The sequence below is a fragment of the Canis aureus genome, chromosome 9 (assembly GCF_053574225.1).
Source record: "Canis aureus isolate CA01 chromosome 9, VMU_Caureus_v.1.0, whole genome shotgun sequence".
Lineage (NCBI taxonomy): Eukaryota > Metazoa > Chordata > Mammalia > Carnivora > Canidae > Canis > Canis aureus.
This window is the reverse complement of record NC_135619.1, coordinates 25,990,659-26,005,289: the sequence shown is the minus strand read 5'-3', so window position 1 is coordinate 26,005,289 and position 14,631 is coordinate 25,990,659. Positions and strand designations below refer to the sequence as shown.

The following is a 14,631-nucleotide window of genomic DNA, read 5'->3' as shown; positions in this document are numbered from 1 at the left end:
CCATTTTGAATTGAGAGGCAGAATAAAGAAATGAATGGGAGAGGAGAAAAGAATCAGAATTGCTCTTAAGCCTCTAATTTTCAGCAATGGATACTCTGTCTTTCACTGAGATAAAGACCAGAGGAGGAGAGAGTTTAAGGGTGGCATTTACAGAAGGAAAGGGGGTAAGGGCAGGGAGGAGGTATAGAGGGGTGAGGGTAGGCAGAATGATGCAATGTTGTATTCTGAAGATGTTGAATTTGAAATATCTGTGGGAAATCAAAGTGAAATCTTCCTTGAGGCATAGGGAAAGAGTTTCCCTTTAACTTATTGAACCAACCTAGTCAGTGTAAACCAGATCCAGATCCACGGGGTGGGGCGGTTGGTGGGGGGGCGGTGGCTGAGCAAAATTGTGTTTAATCAACTTACAAGACCTACTGGCAACAGACAATACCAGCATTAAGAGGTTCTAAGTGCAGCCACCCATTTAACCACAAGGTGGAGTCAAACTATAGGACAACCTTAGAGCCGCCTTCAGTGCAGCTGAGCCATCACTTACAGTGTCTATAGATTTTATTTGCAAAGATCTACTCACTGGCAAATATGGCTGAAGACAAACTTGGGAATATTCTAAAACAAATTATATAGGCTCCACTATGGTCTAGGAGCTAGGAAGATAGTGTGTGATGAACTAATTGTGTGTGTGAACTAATAGTGTGTGATGAAGTAATTGAAGGAACTCAAGAGTTATGCAGGTATCTGTTTACATTGGACCTTAGGGGATATGAGACAGGTCTGAGTCTTCAAAGACAAACTATAATTTATAAAAGCTGGCCAAGAAGTTAGGTCAATTGGCATAATAGTCAGAAACAAGAAAGAAGACACTGACCAGTTTATGTATCACCAAGCAGGACTCCAGGGTTCACTCCAGTTGATTGTTGAAAAGTTACAGGTACCCCCAGGCTAAATATTAGATCTGGGTCTCATGCCATCTTGGCCCTTGTAGACACTCACTGTGGAATTAGATGAGTCAGTAAAAAAGAAACCAAATCAGTCAGCATCTCATTCCTTCATTCCTAATCTATTTCTTAGGAATCATTTTGGTACAAATGGAGGCAGCAAGACTACAGTAAGATTTTAGGCATATGTGCCCAAATTGGGAAGAAGATGGTATATTATGGTTTCTTTGAGTGGCAAGGATTTTCAGGTGGCTGAATTAGGCCAAGATGTTTTCAAGGTGGCAACTATTTAGAGAAAGAGATATTTGACAGACCGCAATTGGAAAAAGGAATTGGGAAAATCAAACCATTTCTTGTTAACTTCCTAACTGGAGACTCTTTAATAAACTAGTTCCATTTCAAATCCTTGACTTCAAGTTGGCTGCATCATAGCTTCTATGTAGCTTTATGTAGCTTCTTCCTTTATTCTTACCAAATTTGTTAGAAACAAGATTTGCCAATACTGCAGATTGGTGCTACTACAAATCCTGATTCCAACTTTAGCCTGATGCTCAATATGCTCCAGCAATCGTTCTTTCTCTCATTAGCCCTCACATTTTCCATTAGTGTTGTTCTAAAATATATTCACTCTTCTCACAGAGGAATTATGGTGAAGATTAAATACCTCAATACCTCCTAACTCACTTTTAACCCATGATCTCTCTTCTTACATCACAGACAAAAATAAAACCATGAGAAGATTTCAAATTTAAAACTATTCCTTACCTAAAAACCCACATGTATCTCTTATCAATTACTCCTCTCTTCTCCCAGCTATTTATTCTAAAAGAAATGTTCCTCCATTGGTATCAGGCTAATAATTCATCAACATTAACTACAAGAAAAAAAATCCCACTTAATCAAAGTCAAGTCTTTCCAACCTTGAGGAGAAAACATTTCCTTAACCCTAGATGTTCTAACTTCTTGCTATCACTTTCTTTTCTTTATACATTTTGTTTTGTTTTAAAGATTCCATTTATTTATTCGGGAGAGACACGGAGAGAGGCAGAGACATAGGCAGAGGGAAAAGTAGGCTCCCTCTGGGGAGCCTGATGCAGGACTCCATCCCAGGACCCCAGGATCATGACCTGAACCAAAGGCAGACGCTCCAACACTGAGTCATCCAGGTGCCCCTCTTTATATGTTTTTTGGGTGAAGAAGAGGGGAGGAGGCTCTGTGACTATCCCCATGCATTTTCTTCTCAACTTCTTCTCTTCTTCTAACCTACTATAACTGAGCTTCTGCCCTCTTGAAGCCCTGTTGTCCTCCAAGGTCCCATTGTTGCTAAATCCAAAGACTGCACTTCACCTGTATCACATTTGTCTTTGGGACGGCACTTGACATTAGAGAAAACACTATTCAAATCATAAATCTATAAAACTAATAGCAACTACCATTTCCTGATTGCTTAATATATGCCGGCCCCTATGCTGTTTTATACATATTACCTTATTTAATCCTTACAATAATCACATTTCATAAACAAGAAAATGGAGGTAAAATAACTTGCCAGCAGATGCAGAAAGAGTAAAAGAAAGAACTCGGATTTACTATCAAGGTTTATCTGACTCCAAAATCCATTCTCTCAAGGAATATGCTATTTTCAGACCTATATAGCATGCTGTCTCCTGGCCAATCCCACATGGATGCTACACAGGAACTTCAGTATCAACAAGCCCAACACTAAACATATTTTCTTAGCACAAGAGCAATACTTTTTCTGCTATTATCTACTTCTATGAATGGTGCCATTATCCATCAAATTGCCCAAACCAGACACAAGAAAGTTTTGTTTTAAAATTTTCCATTTCCTAGGTCCCACATTAAAATGGCCATTGACTTCTATCAACTAGACTCCTTTAATCTCTCTTCAATCTGTCCACCCTCACTTCCAAAGTTTGGTGTTTGGCTCTTATCATGTCTTACCTTGACCGCTACAAAATCTTCTGAAATGGTTTTCCCATCTACAACATCATCCCATTCTAATCAATTCCCCATACAGAGCCAAAGTGGTCATTCTAAAATTCAAATGCTAGTAAGAATGTTTAGAAATCCAATCACTTATACACTGCTGGTGGGATTATAAAATGGTACGGCCACTCTGGAAAATAATTTGCAATTTCTTAAAAAGCTAAACATGCACTTACCATATGACCTAGAAATTATACTCCTGGGCATTTATCCCAGAAAAATGAAAACTAAATCCCTCAAAAATGTATAAATGATTGCTTATAAAAGCTTTTTTTTTAATTTTTAAAATTATTTATTTGAGAGAGAGAGCAAGCAAGAGCACAAGCAGGGAGGAGGGTTACAGGAGAGGGAGAAGCAGACTCCTTGCTGAGTAGGGAGCCTGACATAGGGCTCCATCCCAGGACCCTGAGATCATGACCTAAGATTCACTGACACTTCACTGACGGAGCCACCCAGGCACTCCTATAACAGCTTTATTTGTAATACAAAAAAAACTGGAAACAATCAGATCTCCACTAATAAATGAATGGATAAACAAACTGTGGGTGCATCTATAAATAAAAGTGAACAAACTATTGATACAACTTGGACAGATCCAAGAGCATTATGTTGAGTTGGGGGAAAAAAGTCAATATTAAAAGGTAACGTGTTGTATGATGAATCTGTTTATATACACTCTTGAAATGACAAAATTATTGAAACAGAAAACATACTAATGATGTCAGGGAACCACTAACATTAGGTTTGTTGGACAGGAAGTTATAGGGGCAGGTTTGGGTGACTATACAGATTAGAATGAGGATGATCTTCCTAGTAATGAAATAGTTTTGTTACTTTGATTGTAGTGGTAGTTACACAAAACCACAGATATGATAAATGGACAGAGAGCTATATACATGTTGTAACAAGGTCAAGTTTCTATTTTTGATATTGTAGTATACTTATAATTATATAAGATGTAACCGCTGGAGGAAAATAAATGAAGGGGGTGGGTGGAGGATGGTCTACAATGGTGATGGGTATTAAGGAGGGCACTTGTTATGATGAGCACTGGGTGTTGTATGTAAGTAACAAATGACTGGATTCTACTCTCGAAATCAAATTGCACTGCATGTTAACGACCAAAAATTTAAATTAAAAAAAAAAAAGATGACGGCTACTCAAGGGCTTTCTACACTATCTTTGCAACTTCCTAACAATCTCTAGTTATTTTTAAATGAAAAGCTAAAATCAAACTAAAATAGAAATTCAAGCTTTCAATAAGTTGAAAGAAGAAAATTAGGTGATTACAATATCTAATTTGTCCCCAATTATAGGCAGAGTATACCTAAGTCATCCTGTCTGTTTAAAGTTGGTCTCTTTCAGCAATTGCACTACTAGGTATGCAATGTATCCAAAGAGGCACCTGCACCCCAGTGTTTATAGCAGCAATGTCCACAGTAGCCAAACTACGGAAAGAGCCCAGATGTCCATCAACAGATGAATGGATAAAGAAGATGTGTCATGGATGTGTATATATATATTTATATACGTGTGTATATATGTATATGTATATAAATATGTGTGTATATATATATATATATACACACACACACACACAATGGAATACTACTCAGCCATCCAAAACAATGAAATCTTACCATTTGCAATGACATAGATGGAACTAGAGGATATTATGCTAAGTGAAATAAGTCAACTAGAGAAAAACAACTGTCATATCATCTCACTCATGTGGAATTTAAGAAACAAAATAGAGGAGCATAGGGGGAGAGAGGAAAAAATAAAACAATAAAATAAAAAATAAAACATCTTTGAAATCAGAGACAGACAAACCATAGGAGACTCTTAATCATAGGAAACAGACTGAGGGTCCCTGGAGGGGAATGGCGTGGGGCATGGGGTAACTGGGTGATGAGCATTAGGAAGGCACATGATGTAATGAGCACTGGTATTATATAAGACTGATGAATCACTGACCTCTACCTCTGAAACCAATAATACATTTTATGTTAATTAACTAAATTTAAGTAAAAATTTTAAAAAATAAAATAAAATGGGGAAAAAATTAAAAATAAAGTTGGTCTCTTTTCTGTTATTTGCTAAAGGACTTCATTGAGTCATGCCTCTTCTATTTCCATCAATATTTTTTTAAGTTTTTATTTCCTGCATCTGAAAATGATCATCTCCACACTGCAGCCAAAGTAATCTCTTTAAAAACAAATCTGGCCTTGTCATTCTCTTACTTAAAACCATTTAATGTCTTTCCTTTTTCCTTAGAGTTCTTAATGTGTTTCTTAAAAATGATCATACTCTTAATTCTCTCTGTAACATCATCCATCACCATTCTTCTGCTAAGTTTCATCCTTTAAGTCTTCTAAAAAACCACTGCACTCTTTCCATCTCAATGTGATCATCCCAGATGAAAGCTCTGCCAGGAATTTTTCCCTTCTTTCACGTAGCTAACTCCTAACATTCTTTAGGCCTCAGCTTAAATATTATTGTCTAACAGAAGGCTACCTTGATCCATTAATGTAATAGAACAACCTGTAATATGGTTCCCATACTGCTGTGGGATGTGAAACCATTTTAGTGGTAGATAAAATTTTAATCTTACATTTATTTCTCCTGTCCTGATGGCTAACACAATGTTTTCGGATTAGGACTTATTATTATTACTTAGAGCAATACCTACATTGGAGTCCCAAGCCCCATTCTCCCTGTATGGGGTGCTATGATAAGAACCAGGTGGTTATGCCTACATGTATACAAAGGAGGTTCTCACACAATAGGAGAGGAGACCTGAAATTATGAATCTGAGTGCTTATATAACAACTGCTTATATCACTACACCCCCATCTCCTGAGAAAAGGAAAAAATCTTATCTACCTAAGGTAAACAAATCATGTGGAATATAAACAGATGGCTCTGTATTTCACTCCCTTAAAATGTGAGGAGTAAATGAATCTGGTAAAAGGAGACATTCTTCATCTTTATTATAAGACGATTTTCTTTACTCAGACAGCCTGATCAAGTAAAAACGGCAAATCAGGTAATTCCAAGAGTCCATTTTTTCACATCAAACAATCAAACAAAAACTGTTCGAATCGGCTTAGTCAGTACTCTGGAAAACAGTAAAAAGCTTATAGCATCCAAGAAAATGCCAAATCAAAAAAGGGGCAATTTAAAATAGCAAAACTTTATGAGAGGCATTTTCAATTGCCATTCCTAAACTCTTCCAGAAAATATCAATAAAGAGAAATTTTGAAAAGGAATGAAAATAAATTGTGAATCTGGATAGTGTAATAACTAAAATGAAAAATTCACTAGAGGGTCACAATAGCAGATCTGAGCAGGCAGAAGAGAGAATCAGCAAACCTAAAGTTAGATCAATGGAAAGTATTCAGTGTGGGGATAGCTGGGTGGCTCAGTGGTTGAGCGTCTGCCTTTGGCTCAGGCCATGATCTTGGGGTCCTAGGATTGAGCCTGCTTTTCCCTCTGCCTCTCTTTCTGTGCCTCTCACGAATAAATAAATACAATCTTTTTTTTTAATTCAGTTTGAAGAGCATAAAGAATGAAGAAAAATAAGCCTAAGATAGCTATAGGAACCATCAAGTAAATATACTAACATATTCATTACTGGGGGCCAAGAAAGAAAGGCAAAGAAAGAATATTTCAATAAATAATCAGAAACTTATCAAATTTAATAAAAGATAGGTATATGCATATACAAAAAGTTCAAAAACTTACCAAGGATAAACACAAAGATGTCACATCAAGACACATGATAATCAAACTGTCAAAAGACAAAAACAAAAAGATAATCATGAAAGCTGTGAGAGCATAGAATTGTCACATACAAGAAACCAATAACAATGTAAATTAATGACATTTACATCTAATTTCTTGTGAGGAACAATGAAGGCCAAATAGCAGTAAGATGACATACTAAAAAGTGCTGAAAGAAAAAGACTAACAAGAATTCTATATCTGCCAAAACTATCCTCTAATAATGGAGAAAGTAGACAATCCCAGATAAACAAAAGGTGGAGGAGCTTGTCACTAGAAGATCTGCTCTATATGATACGCTAAAGGGAGAGCCTTTGGAGCTGAAATGAGGGGACACTAGACAACAATGCAAAACAAGAAGAAATCAAGAACTCAGATAAATGCAGCTATACAGATACATATAAAATCCAGTGTTATTGTGTTTTGGGGTTTTAGCTTGTTTTTTTTCTATATAATTTAAAAGAAATTCATAAAAAATTATAAATCTACAATAATGGGTATACAATGTACAAAAACATAACTTATAATAGTAACATAAAAGAGGGGACAAAACTGAAACAATGCTTCCAGCCAGCAAATGCATCTTGCCTGGGCCTTGAGTTGAAGGGCGCCCCCCAAACCTGCGCTGGTTAGAGCACCACTGCGTGCGACCTAAGGCAGGGCTCAGTCTCACTGCGCTGCCGCAAACCGCTTTGCAACCCAGAGTCCTCAATATTAAAGAGCCACTGGATTTATACTTTAAAATGATTAATTTTAAGTTATGTTTTAAGTTTTTTCTTTAAAAAGAAAAAAATGTGTTAACCATGTAGGAACATGAAAATATTCACAATGTCCTACAGTTATACACAAGCACTAAAAACCAGGAAATATGGAAATTACGTGTATCTGTTTTCTAACTCTCCCCGAATTATTAGCATGATTGCACACAATAAGGATAAGTAATGTTTGAAAAACTCTTGCTTTAGTTATATGTATTTATGCATTTATTAGGTATAATATAAAACATATTTCTTATTGTGGGTTGCAAAAAAAAAATCAAAAGCCACTGAAAATATACTCTTCCTATTTTTGGAGATAGCTCCAAAAATTAAACTAGAACTACCATATGATCCAGCAATTCTACTGCTGTGTATATATCTGAAGGAAATGATATCACTATCTCAAAAAGATATATGTACCTCTATGTCCACTGCAGCATAATTAACAATAGCCAAGATATGGAAACAACCTAAGTGTCCATTGAGGATCAATGGGTAAAGAAGATGTGGTTTATATATACGATATATATTTTTAAAGATTTTATTTATTTATTCATGAGAGACACAGAGAGAGAGAGAGAAGCACAGACACAGGCAGAGGGAGAAGTAGTCTCCATGCAGGCAGCCTGACGTGGGACTTGATCCCGGGTCTCCAGGATCACACCCTGGGCTGAAAGCAGCACTAAATCGCTGAGCCACCCAGACTGCTCTATACAATATAATATTAATTAGCCATAAAAAGAGAAGAAAATCTTGAATTTGCAACAACACGGATGGACCTTGAAGGCATTAGGCTTAGTGAAATAAACAGAGAAGTACAAAAACTATATGATTTTACTTTTATGTGAAATCTAAAAACAAAACAAAAGAAAACTCAGAACAGAGAGCAGACTGGCAGTTGCCAGGGGCAGGGGTGGGTATGGGTAAAATGGGTGAAGGTGGTCAAAAGGTACAAACTTCCAGTTACAAAATAAACAAGTCCTGAGCATATAATGTACAGCATGGTGACTGTAGTTAGTACTGTATGTTTGAAAGTTGCTAATAGAGTAGATCTTAAAAGTTCTCATGTAACTGTGTGCTGATAGATGTTCACTAGATATAATTGTGTTGATTTTGTAATATACAAAAAATACATTTGGTATACATATATCAAATCATTAGGTTGTACATCTGACCCTAATATACTGTTTTAAACAATTATATCTCAATCCCCAAAAATTTTAATTAAAAAAATTGGTTTTTTAAAAGATTTTATTTTTGAGTAATCTCTACACCCAATGTGGGGCTTACACTCACAACCCTGAGATCAAGAGTCACAAGCTCTACCAACTAAGCCAGCCATGATCCCCTTAAAAAAAAATAAAAATAAAAAAATAAAAAGTTTTTTTAAGCCTTTGAGTCAAGGCCATCTTCTTCTCAGGCAGCCTACACCATTATGGATTCTAGGATCTGTCCGTTTCTAGCCACTCCAGGACACCCCTGATGGGTTACCCCAAGTCTCTCTGCTAGGTTAGCCAATACTTTGTCAAATCTACATTGCAATCTTAGGGTCCCTCTGCCTGATTTTGCTTCCTTTCCCTGTTTTCTTTCACAAATGTCAGATCGGTGTCAAAGTCTGAAGATTTTTGAGGCCTAATCCTTCTTTCTTCTCCTTAACCTTCACAGGCCTTATCTCCCAATAAATCTCTGGTATTCCTAACTCCATTTTACCATCAGCTTCTTGCAGGATCTAATCTATCTTTATAGCACTTACTAGAATTCATAAAGATATGGTTATATGTTTATTTTATTTTATTTTTTTTTTTAAAGATTTATTTATTCATTCAGAGAGAGCGAAGAGAGAGGCAGAGACACAGGTGGAGGGAGAAGCAGGCTGCGTGCAAGAAGCCCGACGTGGGACTCGATCCTGGGTTTCCAGGATCACACCCCAGGCTGCAGGCGGCGCCAAAGCGCTGCGCCACCGGGGCTGCCCTGGTTATATGTTTATAATACTGTCTCTATTACACAGCAATCCCTGACTGCTTTTTAAACTGAGAGGTTCTCCCTTCACATAGCCTGGATAACTTCCCTTTAGACTGCATCTCCATCTCTCCTCTAGGCCCAGACACAGCAGTAATGATTGTATAGTTGCACTTTATATAGGGGAAACACCGCTGAGAGAGTGGAAGGTCTAAAATCCTGTTTCAGGACTTCATCTTAAAAGTGTAGGATTTCTCAGCCCTTGGCATTATCGACATTTTATTTTTTTTAAGATTTTATTTATTTATTCATGATAGTCACACACAGAGAGAAAGAGAGAGAGAGGCAGAGACACAGGCAGAGGGAGAAGCAGGCTCCATGCAGGAAGCCGGACGTGGGATTCGATCCCAGGTCTCCAGGATCGCGCCCTGGGCCAAAGGCAGGCACTAAACCGCTGCGCCACCCAGGGATCCCTTATCAACATTTTAGATCGGATAATTCTTTGCAGTGGAGGCACTTTCCTGCACATTGTAGGATTTTAGTAGCATTGCTGTCCCCTATTCACTAGGCACCAGTGGCATCACTCTCCATTGTGACATGTATGATGTAAATGTCTCCAGACTTTTTCAAATGCCCCCCTCCCACCAGAGGTGCAAAATCACCCCTGGTTGAGAACGACTGACCTTGAAGAAAGAGCTTTTTTTTTCTAACTCTCCCCAAAATCCAAAATGCTATACGGTCAATTGGTATCCTGCTGGAACTTACCATTGTCCTGGGAATATTCCTCCAGGTTAAGCAGACCCAGATGCCTTGGCAGCAGCTCCCACACAATGTAAAGCTTCCATTCCCTTCTTCCTATGTCTGTCCTTTGGGCCCTAAGTGGGTCTGCATGTGTTCCCAGGAGTTACAGACTTAAGCCTGGACAGATTATCCCAGCTGGCTGACTGAAACTTAAAGGAAGGCCCATTCAGGGCAGTATGTTGATGTCCCAATGGACGGATGAACACTGTCCCTTTGCCTGTATGCCTTCTCATCACACTTGCATCCACAAACTGTTTTCTCCCATTTTGTTCGGAAAATCATTAGTCATCCGTAGGTGGATCCCTGCTGCTGTTCACCCTGGAGCATGCTCTATACTAGCAGTTTCTCAGATGAAAAGAGGTTATTTAAAAAAAGAAATGTCTATATTTCTGAGTGTCTATCCTTAATATTTTAAGATTCTTATTCTGGCTGAATGTGTGAGCCACGGCCATCTCCAGGTCAGGCATAGAAACCTCTCCTACTTCTACTTCAGATGCTTTGGAATATGAATTCCCAAATCCTCGAAGTCTCTGGCACACAAAGCGCATTTCACATGCTTTCATATGCTTTCACTAAATAGGTACCTCAACGTCTAGCTTTTCCCACAAATCTGGTTCATGTCCAGTCATTTTCTCATTATGCTGCACAGACAGAAACTTCATTTTATCTATGTAGATTTGCTTTCCTTCCCTCTCCTCATCTCAACTGTTTTCTCCTCCTTACTTGCATTCATTTGCATGTTTCAAGTTTATATTTCGGACTCTTAATATTCGGGGTGCGCAAGATTTAGTGAAAACAGGATTTAGACGAGGGGATTGCAAAAGTCACTTTAAACAATCCATTACAATCAGTCCAGTGTCAACGGAGAAATGCGATTAACATGTTTTTAGGATGCTGAGGAATTTCCTTGGATGAGGGCAAAAGAAACTCTCCTGCCCCAGGGTGACTTGTTGGGAGGGGGCTGGGGTTCGTGGGCAGAAGACGCAGGATAGGATCTGGAAGGGGTTTGGGGTTGAAAACATGTTACTCCTCTGCTCCTCCTTCTCCGCCCACAAAACTGAAACAATGCTTCCAGCCAGCGAATGCGTCTTGCCTGGGCCTTGAGTTGAAGGGCGCCCCCCAAACCCGCCCTGGTCAGAGCACCACTGCGTGCGACCTAAGGCAGGGCTCAGTCTCACTGCGTTGCCGCAGACCTCACTGTGGCTTTGCAACCCAGAGTCCTCAATATTAAAAGCTTTTGGGATTCGATAACAATCAGGTTCAAAAAACGTCACACTCCTTGGCAAAATAGCTCAAATTACACATCCCATTGCAAGCATCGCTAACTTTGCATTGAGTCTGTTTTCGTCTCAAGAGCAAAACGTCCTTTCTCATTCTCAAATCACCGCGGCCAGGGAAAACTAAAAGCTCTGTCAAACGAGCGCCCGGAAAGCTGATTCCTCAGACACTGAGCAACCCGAGAGCTAGACGACCAAACCAGTACGGGAGGAGGGTGGCTCAGAAGGGCCAAACTTAACAACCCGCAGTAGCGCACGAGAACGCAAGCGACGTCGGACGTAAGCCTTCCGGCCGCAGAGCCTAACGGGAGAAGCCGCGGAACGTGCTGGGGTGCCGGCCGTCCGAAAAGGAAACGAGTTCTTCAAAAGACCAGAGTGGCCTTGTAGGTTCTCTTGGCAACTCGGGGTTACCCTCCTTTTGTAGAAAGAATATTGCCCTCGCGCTTCGGGGCCACCCCGAGTTTTCTCGAGTCGCACGGTGACGCACTTCTTGAGCGCGCCAATGCGGGGCTGGCCGGAGGGCGGGCTCTTCGAATTTGAATTCCCCAACTGTTGTGGGTGACTGGGAACCTCGCGAGGGGGTACGGGTCGCCTGGGCTTGGGCTGCGGGGCCAGAGGCGCGAGCCCTGGGATCGCCCGCCCAACCTTCACGAAGCCAAGCCCGGACTGCCGGCTTCTAGCCCTATGAGGCCCTTCACCCAAGGTATGAACTCCTTGCCCCGCTCCCCTCCCGTCCCGCGCTCGCCCCCCCCCCCGCTGGCGCTGAGGGTCCACACCCATCAGCATTCTTGGCCCGCCGTGGGCTTTTCTACACTTTCGGCGTCGGTAGGGGTTTCATAACTATTTATTCGTTGTCTACGTATTTGTTGCGTGTCTGCTGTCGTTCAGATTCGTTTCAGTGGTGAACGCTCTAGGACTTTGTTCTAAAATCATTTCTGGTTAAAAAAAAAAAAAACACACACACACACACACAACCCCCAAAAAACCTTTACGTTAGAATGATTTGTGTGCATCACTGCTCTTGGACCCCAAGATCCACAGCGCTGTAGACGCACTTGATCCATCGAGCTTATAATTTCTTCTGGTTCAATTACACATTGTTTGCAAACACATTTAGATGTTAATAAAATTATTTAGCAAATGGAGGACCCTCTCATCCTACTCTTCAAAGTCACAATTTGGTACAATTCCGGATTTTTTTCCCTATGCTTTTGCTCATGTGTTGTATAGAAATGCAACTGTATGTCCTCTTCTACTCCTTCCTTTTTTATTGAATATATCCTCGCTGTTTTCTATGTCAGTTCATATACAGGAATATATCTTTTTATTGAATACATAGAATTCAGTTGTATGAATATAGCAGAATTTCGTCCCATAGTGGTGGAGATCTACATTGTTTATAGTTTGTCCAGTACTTCAGTGAACGTCCCTGTATATCGTTTGGGCCTTGACTTAGGTCCTGCTCTAATCATTGTCTGTGGGACCTTGGGCAGATTATTTAACCACCTGTGCCTTAGTTTCCCCATCTTCAAAACTTTTAAGAATTGCTGTAAGGTTATGTAGTGCTTGACATATATGCAATAAATATTGACTGTTATTACCATTTACATATTTGCATTCTTAATGTAGTTTCCATAAGAAAAAAATTTAGAAATGGAATTTCTTGATCGACAGCATGCACACCTATATTTTGAAATTGATCTTTTCAAATCTGATAAACAAGAAGTCCCATTGTTTTAATTTGCAGCTCTTCAATTATTAGTAAAACGAAATGTCATTTGACTGACTGAGTAGCTTTCTGTATTCTTTATCAATTGCCTTTCATACCTTTTGGTCGTTTTCTGTGTTGCTCATTTTTAAAAATTGATTCATTTGGTGACTTTGAATGTTATTTATAGTAATTGAATCAATCAATTCCTTTGTATACCAAGTGCTGAGTTTGTTTTTGGGTCCCCCCCCCCCCGCCATATATCATTTACCAGTTAACTTAAAATTCCTCTCATTTTTTTCTATTTCCACCTCCCAGTTTTAATTAGTGTGCTTTGGGATTTTTGACCCTTTCCATTATAATAATTGTTATTGTTACTATTGCTACCACTACAGTAAATCCCTAGAAGAACTTTTCATGTAATTTTGGGAAGAAGAGTAACAGTTAAATTCAGCATCATATCCATGATAAAAAAAAAACAGTTGTTTAGCTTTATGTATATATTTACATACCTATAAAGTGCTCATAGCTAGCTTTTTCATATGATGGTTTTCTCATACCCAAATCTTTTACATAAATAGCAATTTTTTTCTTAGTGTATCAGCATTTGTCAGTTTTCAGAATAAATGGCAACAGTTAGATTTTCCAAATAGTTTTAAGCAGTTAGTGAAGCAGAAGCATACCATTTTAGAATTCACCTTCTCTTCTCTAGTCCAAGAAGGAACTTGTTAGTGACCTCCCTCTGTTAGGTTGAGTGTGCTTGGCCTTCAGGCTACTCTCTTCCTCAACTTGAGGAATGCCTATTACTGAATCCCTGTCCTCTAACATCAGCCTCTTCTATCAGAGTCTGAGCATCATAACCTGTTTTCTTAGCTTTGCTCTTCTATTAACTAGGAGGAGAATGGGGCTTTGAGCTTTAGTCTCGACCTGGTGATTTCCTGTTTTTATTCTGTATCTATTCTGCAAAGCCTCTCTGGTCAGAAAATCCTAGGTAATTTTTTTTCCTCTACATCCTCACCAACCACACTGAAGCCACAGACAACTATTGCCAACTCTTTTGGCTTCTATTGAGTTACTATTTATCATATAATGGGAAAGAGGGGCTCCTAGGAAACTTCTGTGTCTTTTTTGGAGGTCGGGTTTAGAATTTGAGGTTTTCCAGAATCTTGACCACTCACTCCCATCCTGCTACGTGTTTGAATTGGGAGGGTAGAGGTTGGGCAACATGAAAAAGGACGTGTATGTTTGTTCTTTGAGCCTTTCAGTTGGGCCATAATAACCTGCCTTTAGAAAACAGTAATATTTGTCTACTAAGATTGGGCCTGTTTTCAGTTCCACTAGTTTATTTGCATTTTATACTTCCTTGGAGCATTTCATTAGTTTGTGAGGAATTG

At 39.2% G+C, this 14,631-nt stretch overlaps 1 protein-coding gene and 1 long non-coding RNA gene across 6 annotated transcripts in view; one reads left to right on the top strand and one right to left on the bottom strand.

Moving 5' to 3' along the window:
* Nucleotides 1-12,170, bottom strand: part of LOC144320525 (uncharacterized) — a 121,021-nt gene extending 108,851 nt beyond the window's left edge. Inside the window, exons 1-3 of one of the 2 annotated variants that reach the window (XR_013386154.1) lie at nucleotides 10,217-12,170; nucleotides 6,696-6,741; nucleotides 869-992 (exon numbers count right to left, since the gene is read on the bottom strand). This is a non-coding gene — a long non-coding RNA (uncharacterized LOC144320525). The remainder of the gene's footprint in view (nucleotides 1-868; nucleotides 993-6,695; nucleotides 6,742-10,216) is intronic. The other variant, XR_013386155.1, reaches the window with a different exon arrangement.
* Nucleotides 11,793-14,631, top strand: part of MIS18BP1 (MIS18 binding protein 1) — a 47,235-nt gene continuing 44,396 nt past the window's right edge. Inside the window, exon 1 of one of the 4 annotated variants that reach the window (XM_077909183.1) lies at nucleotides 11,793-11,912. Coding sequence is in view for 1 of the 4 variants with exons in the window: in XM_077909184.1 (XP_077765310.1) it covers nucleotides 12,214-12,232 (19 nt within the window). In the remaining 3 variants the exon portion in view is untranslated. Of the gene's footprint in view, nucleotides 12,233-14,631 lie in introns of all 4 variants that reach the window. The other 3 variants (XR_013386152.1, XM_077909182.1, XM_077909184.1) reach the window with 3 other exon arrangements.